This window comes from Glandiceps talaboti, chromosome 2, assembly GCF_964340395.1.
Source record: "Glandiceps talaboti chromosome 2, keGlaTala1.1, whole genome shotgun sequence".
Classification (NCBI taxonomy): domain Eukaryota; kingdom Metazoa; phylum Hemichordata; class Enteropneusta; family Spengelidae; genus Glandiceps; species Glandiceps talaboti.
Genome location: NC_135550.1, coordinates 4,469,119 through 4,479,521, shown reverse-complemented (window position 1 = coordinate 4,479,521; position 10,403 = coordinate 4,469,119). Strand labels below are relative to the sequence as shown.

At 35.8% G+C, this 10,403-nt stretch overlaps 1 protein-coding gene across 1 annotated transcript; it reads right to left on the bottom strand.

Moving 5' to 3' along the window:
- Nucleotides 1-230: 230 nt before the first annotated feature.
- On the bottom strand, nt 231-9,534 carry LOC144451393 (uncharacterized). The gene is made up of 5 exons (XM_078142227.1): nt 9,009-9,534; nt 6,850-6,956; nt 4,740-4,912; nt 4,055-4,172; nt 231-3,469 (listed from the first exon to the last, which is right to left on the bottom strand). The coding sequence occupies exons 1-5, from the start codon at nt 9,343-9,345 to the stop codon at nt 3,101-3,103; spliced, it is 1,104 nt and encodes a 367-aa protein (XP_077998353.1). The 5' UTR covers nt 9,346-9,534; the 3' UTR covers nt 231-3,100.
- Nucleotides 9,535-10,403: the final 869 nt, after the last annotated feature.

Genomic DNA, 10,403 nt, shown 5'->3' with positions numbered 1-10,403 from the left:
GACGGCTGACTTGAGTGATTCATGAACTATGCTATGATGTAATCATCAACTTGAACTTAGTTTCAATCTGTTTGTGATGATCGGGGGGGGGAATTTTTTCTATACAGAGAGTGCAGAGGGGAGTATTTTTAAAAATCGAAGAATCTCACTAAGCTAGATTCAAACACATCATTACACTACAAGACGATTCAAACTCAAAGACAACAAACTTTAACTACATGCAACACATTTAATTTGTACAAGTAAGTTAGTAAATACAACGAAAATTTACATTTGAAAACTTATACAATATTAGGACACACCCCTAAAATGTATTTTTTTTTCACAAAATATGCTTTTTTAAAGTGTGTCACAAGAAGCTTTAATACAAATAGATGGGAACTACAAATGTACTGTAACTATTACATTAAACATGGCTGTATTAAAGTGTTTTTCTAAAATGATAGATTACAATCCAGTTGTGTGGGCATTTATGGCTTTTGTCTTTCCTCTACCACACCTGGCATTTTGCTAGCAGTCATTCAAACCCAAAAATAGATTACAATTTCATGTAGTGTAGCCTGAAAGATTCAGTTGTTGTTTCCGTTTATGTCCTATGAATATAAAGCAGACCAACGACTGGATCTTTCAGACTAGATTTCCTGCAGAGATGTTCAACCTTAATTGAAGATAGTTATTATGTTTACACCATACAGCTCAACCCCCTTTGAGTTAGTTCTAATTACATGGTGATGCTATTGATGTCATCTCAAAGTGGGAAAAATTTAAAACCTGATAAGAGTTTGCGGCTTCTTTCAGGTGAAACATTCATTAAAGTTAACTGACGCTACCAAAATAACAGGTACAGTAGAAAGGTGAGAGACAAAAATCCCATATGACAGGATTATAAGCTACTAAAGTGAACGATATGAAGTTTACAAATATCACACAATTGTTATGGCCAGTTGATAGTGCTCAGACTGAAATTACCCTGTACAGTGTACAGCAGACCTTCTAGTACAGATCAGCTGGGGATGTACATTAAAGGGCAATATAATGTCACTGCAGCAACACATCTTATCCGTTTCCCATGTCATGATTTGTCAATACGTGGTCACATGCTATTGACAAGCTTTATGACATCACCTGACAACAATTCTCAGGCATTATTACAATATGCTAATGACGGCTGACTTCAAATGCATATGCATAAGCTTACATGTATTTTACAGCCGATGCATGATTATGACATCACTGGCTAGAGATTGCCAGGAGGCTAGTGCCAAAGAGAGTAAACTTGAGACACTAATTTGTCTTAATTTCAAATACTTTAAACATAACCTTTATATCATAGTCAAGTTCATTTTTTGAAATCAGCATAAAATATCCATTTGGTATTAATGATTTTACTCATGTATTTATCCAAAGATCCAAATTTCAGTGGCACTTTTTGGGTACACCAAAATAGTACTTCATCAATTTTTCTTTTCTTTTCGGTTTGCTCATGTTATTATCTCACAGTTGCTGGTGATAATGAGATATCTGTATATAAGTACAATAACATGTGTAATGCTTCATATGAAACAAAAACATCACTTAAAATGTTCAGATGTGGTCCATACCTCCTAAAAATGCCATTATATTTTTATTTTCTGACGGGCAAACTTGCCTTTATCATGTGAAAAAGGACTTGGGACAGATTTAGTAAGTAACTTGAAGGAGTAAGGTTTGCAAATTCATGTGTTGTTTCAGGAACACCCTTCACTCTTGTCATGTGGTACCATTATGAAACTATGTACATATGTTATGTATAATAGTCGATTTTCAGATTCCAAGATGCATTGTGTGAGGATATTGTTTATGTTGTTACATTTTGTTTTATTTTGTCTTTATTACATTTGAAATATCATTGCCATTGTGAAATGATGGAAAGACATGTTGACCTCTTTGATTATGAGTGATTTTATAGAACAAAGACTAAACGCCAAGGATTTTACAGGAGTAAACCCAGGGTATGGTCAGGTGATACCTCAGTGCATACACAATTATATGGAGAGACATGCAATGCATCTTGGAACCATCAACAGGTCTATTGATGTCTTCAGAAGCATACAATGCAGGAAATGTTGTGATGTGTTGCAAAACAGACGTTGACTGATCACCCTCGTGCAGCATCATACAAAAGTTTCCTACTGGCCTGTGGGTCAAACAAACAGAGACTGATGATTTCCTTGAGCACCAACTTCAGGAAACAGTCTGTGTTGGGGTAATCCACAGTTCCTTGAGGAAACAGACAGATGATGTTGTCTTGGATGATTCAACATGTGTATATTGTTTGACAACATGAAAATCACTCAATATAAGCTTACTCTCTTTGCCTTATCACACTTTGTCCAAGAATTTGATGTCCAGTATTACAGCAGACGAAATTAAGCTATACAGGAAAAAAAGTCAGAATGGATACAATTGTTGCTTGTTTCTGTCTCTTGCAGAGGGTGACTTATATACATTGTAATACAATTGTTGCATGTGTCTGTCTTTTGCATATGGTGATTTACTAAATAAGGCCTACCCTGTCATAATTTTGACAGACAAATAAAAACATGCATCATATCATGATTGTACACTACGTACAGACTATACCATTCAGACCAATGTCCAAATCCATTGTGCAAGAGACAGACACAGGCTGCAATTGTACCCATTCTCACTTTCAATTGTAACTGCACAACTTACCTTCTTCTATTGTAGGAAACTTAGTCTAGTTCCTGACAGGGTCCGTATTCCGTATGTACTTCATCTTATCCCAGTCTAGTCAAGCCCCTGACAATCCGCACAGATTTCTGAGCTCCCTCCTACAGTGTTCATATAAACATGATTATGTTGTTGTGTCCCCACACAATTTTAGTTTACAAGACTGTCAGTGGAGTCCTTGTTGGACATTGGACATTGTCAAAACAGCTGTACCAAATGAATATTAATGAGTGGTGATGACAGCCCGTCAATTTGTGATGGTTTATAATTAACGCCTTTAGTCAGGGCCTTGACTAGACTGGGATAGTGGTGAAGTACATACAGAATACGGTCCCTGTCAGGAACTAGACGATAGGAAACTGAGTAATCAGTGAATGTCAACTCCTTTGAAAAGTAACAACACAGCTTTTATAGCACGATATACAGTAGATATAAAACTGGCATTGTAGATACTAATGCATGGAATTCTTTCATGAAGTACATAAGAAGGCTGAGAAACATTGGGTAATGGACACATGGACATACACTCCAATGTACAACATGAGATGTGAGATCTAACAAGCAAAACTTCTACATCATTCATTCCGTCACCATCTTCAGGTGACTGCACAGCATGGACAGACAACTGATAGACAGTCTTGTAGTTTTCATTACCGAAGGGACTGCGTTCAGCGATGGCCAATCCCCTACTTGCCATCTGAGGCAGGTTCTGTATTGGTGTGTTTGGTTTCTTGTCCTGTATAAACACAAATAAAACATTAACCACACACATAAAAGAGTTACAGATTATTCCTGAATATTTGTCCTCAGAATGAATTATGGATCATCACTCTGAATTTGGCATGCTACTACATTTATCCTTTATTTTATGCTACTACATTTATCCTTTGATTTCTGGCCCAACAAAATAAATCCTCTTTTCACCAAGGTTTGTTAAGAATTTTTCAAGGTTTAACACTATATGCAGGTTGTACCATAATGAAGGAACTATGTAAAATTTAACCATGTTACTTTTCTTCTCAAATAATGAAATGCCATCATGCATAAAAGTATGGGGAAGCAACAGAAAAATATGTAAAGACTGGATATGACATACTTGTAGTGATAACCTGTGTTTACCCAGTTTGTTTACTAATAGCTTCCAGTACATTACATATACAAAAACAAACTTTTGACACACTTTTTTAATTTCTTTTCTGTAATTTACTAAGCTAAAACAGATCTTTCACACTCTTTTAGAAAAAAATAGTAGTCATTTCATTAATTAAAAATTCAAAAACAAATAAGCATTTCTCATTCAAATGGCCACTTGAATACTTACCTTAAATGAAGTTATGACTTGCAGCACACCCTCACACGTTCCTATAGCTTCAATATTGCTCTCTGTATCAAAACTCTGACCACATATCTTGATTTCCCTGGATGTTGATTCCCCTTTTCTACAACAGTAATACAAATGCAAGTTTTTATTTAGTAATTTCCGACACAGTGCTCAAAGCACAAATAATTATTACCTCAGACATGGACTTACAACTACACAAAGACCCTTAATACTTCCTCAACACCATGGGAACAAACAGTTAATCCATCACAGCCTCTGTAAGCACACATGATTAAAGCATTCACATTACAACCACTATCCTACCAGGTCCCAAATTATACAGTTGGGTTGACCGAGGCACAATTGTCATTGAAATCTTGCCCTAGGACTTCAACCATTCAGAAACAAACTGCATTTCTGAGACTTGAAAATACCAAGTTACTTTCTTGAATAGTCATGTATCAAGAAAATATTCGTTGTGAGTGATACAATGAAATAGGGGAAACATAAGAGGCTCTTATGCAATTTGGTTAAATGTGTGTTCCATATTTTAACATCAGAATTTGTTCTTGAAACAACAGTAAGAAAAGAAAAGCATTATCAGTAATTAACTCTTGTTCCAAGATTCTTGGAGTGAGAATATCTATTGTTTTTTTCTTAGCCTAAAATTCTTGGAGTTACTTACCTTACAGACACTGCACATCTAGCTTCACTTGATGCAGAAATAATTATGGCATGTAATAGATCATCCAAGACATTTACACTGGATATACTCCTTGTGTAGTCATTGCTGACTTGGATCCATGTAATAATTGTAGCTATGTGACTTATATCACACTGTTCTTCATCGCAATATTTCTATAAAATATTGATAACAATACACGTGTGCATATACTGTGCCAGCAAGCTAACTTCAACTGTGGGCAACATTTGTTAGAACTACGGAAAACAAGCTATAGGTAAACTAAGACAGACACACCCAAACAACTATTGTAACATGATAGATTACACAAATTGGTGATAGCTGTGCCTTGGCTATGTGGTATAATCACTCTATATGTAAGATATACACTCAATGAGGTTGAATGAGTCATCACTTGAGGAAAACTTTCTGTCAGAGATGTAACCCTACTGTGTGTGTAAACATGTGAATGAGGTTGAATGAGCCATCCCTTGAGGAAACCTTATTATCAGAGATGCAACCCTCCTGTGTGTGTAAATACTGTAAACATGTGAATGATACGGAAAATCAAACTCTAAGGTCGTTAAACATGGGAAGTAACATTTTACACTGAGAGTAATAACATGTTCATTACCGGTATAAGTTATAACATGACATATTTACCGATGACCTAGCACTTTGCCACACTTTGGCACTCTTTGTTGAAGTGCTAGATCTAGCACTTCACCACTTTTTGATAAAGTGCTAGATCTAGCACTTTTTTTTTTGTCAAAAAGTGGCGAAGTGCTAGATCTAGCACTTTGCCCCGCAACTGTTCCAACTTTGAATTCTTTGTTACATCATGAGGTTGAATGAGCCATCACATGAGGAAAACTCGCTATCAGAGATGTCGCCTACTGTGAGTGTATGAATGCCCATTGATTGACAGCTTATTATATCAAGATGTTGCAACAACAGTTCTAAGTTGTGTATGTCTGATTTTGCCTACAGTTTGGTTTCCATATGGCTTCATAAACAAAGAAACAACAGCTACCTCAATGATTAACTGTAAGGTTGATTGTTGATTCATTGAAAACACACATCATTAGCATATCAGGCAATATTAGGTATTCCTTAGATACAGGGAAATTACCAACTTGGCACTAACATTTATATATCACATACTTGGATACCGGTATGTTGTGGTCCTGTGTGCCCTTTAATGATAGCCAAATTTTGTTGTTGTGAGTCAAAATGATAAAAACTGACATTTCTTGTGAGTCACCACATGGTAAGAGAGTCAGTGGTGCATAAAATTAGCTTAGAGGGCACACTGTTGAGGTCTGTGAGGAAACCATTTAACATCCTATAGTTTCACTGACATTAACTTCAACTATAGATTGTTACTTGTATGTAAGGTATGTCATGTCGCTCCACCCTCACTGCACTGGCCTGCTCTATCTGAAAGGGGTTGCTGATGTGTGACGGCATCCATCAAGATGTACCTTACAGACTACTTCAACTGGAGTAATGAAAGACATTAACACAAATTAAGGGGTACCTGCTGCAATCAATGATTATCTCTAAGAGGTGAAAGTCAATGCCTGAGGTACTGCTGTGTAGTTAATAATCACAGAATTAAGAAACTCAATTGGATGCTCACTAACATAACATCTATGGCCAAGTGGTTGTTTTGAATCAAGTTTGGATGTAAAACAAACTAATTTTGAGTCTGATATTCATCTCATAACACCAAAGTAAAGCATTTTCTGTATGTACCACAATCATTTATAGCATCCATATCAAGTGTAAAAGTATACTGTTTCATTTGCTAATTGTCCACATTAGAATGGCCACATCCTGGGCTGGTAAATAAACCAATGGAAACAGTATACTTTTATACTTGATATGAATGCTATAAATGAGTGTAGCACATAGAGAAAGTGCTTTACTTCAGTGTTACTTGTTGTAACTTGGGGAGTTGGGTTAGGTAAGTTAGGTAAGTTAGGTAAAAGAATAGGAGAAAACTCCCTATCCTGGCTCTGATTTAAACCATCTACTGTGAATGGACACATATTATTTTACATTTGACATGTACATGTTGTGAATGTTTAGCATGTTTTAGTGTACTTACAACAGCTGCCTTCAAGAGCACCTTAGAGTCATCTGTTTGTACGTTGTATTTTCCATCAAATGAAGTTAGGAGCTGAAGGAAAGAGTCTTCATTTACTTCTAGTTTTTCTGGAAGAAAATCACACAACCAGATATTCAAATGTAAAAACTGGTAAATATAATTGATAGCATATAGAATACAGCAAGTAAAATGTATCATTTTAAAGTGACATAGACAATCTACTGTCTGTTTCACATTACCATTCACTGGCTCTGAAACTCTCATACATTCAGGCAGAAACCAATAAGAAACTGCACATGCTTCACTTTAAATATAGAGCAAGATTGAATGAATTCACGAGTTTCTTAATTATGACAGACAGTTTGTCTATATAAAATGACCTGCTATCATGGATGATGCAGACAACAAATGCAGATATCAAAACATTGGAGCACATGTGACTGCATCTACATTGCAGTACATACTAGTATATGTACTAAATCGTTTAATTTATTTCATTTAGAAAAAATGTAGCAAGAAATTGCAATGCTGTAGAATGTGCAGTTTTGCTGGTTTCTACAAGTTTGTATCAAATAGAGTCAGAATTTTAGCTTTTTCACTATGGAGGAAAAATAAATTAGGACATAAAATTTCAGTTGTTTACTAATCTTAGTTAATGTCCTAGCTGGCATGTTTTGATGGGATTCATCTTAAGGTACTGTTCAGCACAGATTTAGAAATACAACTTGAATTCTTTATTTACAATCCATTTCCTTCATATATGTTGTTTATTTCCAATTTTGCAGTTTGAGAGTGATCACTGTACATGTATAGTAAGAAGACAATCATTCTCGGAACAACAAAATAAAAGTGTCAAACACATGCAGTCCTTGTATGTGACCCCAGATACAGCTAAAATGATGTTGGTTTGGTGTTTCACGCATGTAAAATGACATTTTTTACAAGCACTCAGACAACTTCTAATGCAAAAGAACAATTACATAGGTGTCGTCCATCCATGTAAAAGGATGTAAAAGTAGTCAAGTTGATATGATTATCAGTTAGAAAATCCGCAATTGAATCCATAAAATTAAAATCATCAACTCCGTGTGCAATGTTTTCTTTAGAAGCCTGTTTTTAATACTGCTTAATAAAAGAATGGCAATGTTTTCAATGTAATTGGGTAAAGGATCCTGCTGTATTTATTGTGTCTATAGTTAGTCTAGAGTTGAAATATGTCTAAGCTCTGTTTCAGAAACGTAATGTACATCCCATGAGAGAAACACGTACCAAGCCTACATCATTTTAATTATGATACGTACAAGTAGTTTTGTACAATTTAAACATTGTAACACATTATTGCTCTCCATCTGTGTTACATTATAACGTTCTAAGATATTTACCAAAGTCAAGACTCTTCTTCTTCTTGTGTAAACAAATATGTGAATCTGATTTCCTGTATCAGTGTTTCCAGAATTCTAAACCCCCAACCCCCAGTAGTACTAGTAGTATTGAGGTGGAGGTCTGAGGCTGCTGTTACAACTTGTGTGGAGGAGTGGGGATGAAAACTATATTTTTCTGGGGGAGCTAGGGATTACACTTCATACAAACATCATGTATTCACATTCACATTTGTATCCAAAGATCCATCATGTTTTTATTTATAATACATATTGGTTTTCATGACAAATTTCACTGTTTCTTTTATAAATGCTAATTAAAACAATGTAAGTACTCGAATATGTTCACATTCTGTTGAAAACGTCTATGATAAATACTTTGAACTCTTTCCAGTCGTGAAACAGAGTCACCTGCTAGATTGTTATCTATCTTTGGGGATGACGCAGTGTCTGCAGTTGGCAAAACATTTTTACTCTTGAATTCACCCAGTATGTACAAGAACGAGTAGGAAAGTCGACTGAAAAATGTAATTCCCAGAACCGAAGACACTAATTGTGTGGTGATTTTGAAAGCAAAGATAACTGATGGCTAATTGCTGACAAAAAATAACCTGACAATTGATCGAAAATGTACACCAAATATAATGATGGATTTACATCTTTGGATCTGAAGTGAATGTGAATATTTTTTTTTTTAAATCAGTCGATACCTGACCTGGCCTGGTCTGACCTGGCCTGGCTGTACCTGCGTTTTGAACCGACCGGTACTAGTAAACTCACTTGCGATTGTACCTGACACTGTGGCAGGTACCCCCTGTTCTTTTCCAGCGGCTGCGCCGACAAATCCTGCATTTAGCAATGTGTTGTTTACATTAAGTGAGTTGTCTTCACACGTATGCAGAGACAACAGTCGGCGAAGTTCTGACTTATCCGAAGTTAACCACTTACATATAATACCATGGATGAAATGCATATCATTGTATGCCACGGGAAAACTGAACGGCAACAATTTAAAGTTCAATGTTTCTAAGTGTTCGGTGCCCCATTCGGAGAATGGTGGAAATACCAGATGCTGTCGTTGAGGGCCACATGCTTCGGCTTGATGGCAGTCACCCATTTTGCACTCAAATCCTCAGATCGTGGGTTATACGTCGTTTCCAGCATGTGCAATGAGCTCGTAACGACAACTCAGAATACCCGTATCACCTCATCCACCGCCACATCCGTAGTCGAGTCCGACATATACATGCAAACAGAACATTCTACATTGTACTGTTCTGACGCGTACTATACTCGTGGGGTCTGAGCGCTTGCAGGGACAGTGCTGACATATGACCTAATATTTGCATACGGTCAGAGTTCATTTATGCTATTTCAAGTTCACTTCGCGAGATGTTATCTACATCAAAGAAAATAAATTGTATGTATATTTATTCGAACACAATAATTCGCAGAGGAATTACTACTAGAGTATAAAGCACAGCCGAAATAAGAGAAATAAAAGAAATGTAAAGTATAAAGTAAAAATATAAAAATAAAAAAGTAATAATAATTTTAAAGAAATAAACAAGTAAAATAATAAATAATAATAATATATTATAGATTGAAACATACTAATGCATTAAATGAATCCTATGAGTATTATCTAGAGGTGATGATGTCTGAACATATTGTTTATGTATTGTGCGACATTATAATTATAATATCATCGTTAGTCATTAAAGATATCAATATATGGGTCATTTTAGATGATGTGAATACCAACAACACACTCCTGTATACGTAAATAATGGCGCCCATGGACACTCAATCGTCAATTGAAAGATATAAGTCGTGATATGTAGCTACCAGACACGTGAAATGCTGCGTAAATTGTTAGCATCAAGGATAAAACCATGTCCTTCACCAAAATACCAATAGTTGAAAGTTAAAGAGTGGTTTGACCTAGAGTGTATAATGAAGTTTGCACGAGTTTGGTACCCCAGGATCTTCTAACGGCTGCTGAAACAAGTTTTAGACTTAGAGGAATTCGTTTGTCGCTCCCTGGTAAGTGAAGATTCGCCAAGGCAAAAGATAAAAGCAACAGAAACACAGGTATGTATGGCAAGCCGTTCATATGGGAAGCCGTTCAGGCCAAAAGTATTTTTTTTATTTTTGCTATAGTATTTTATATTT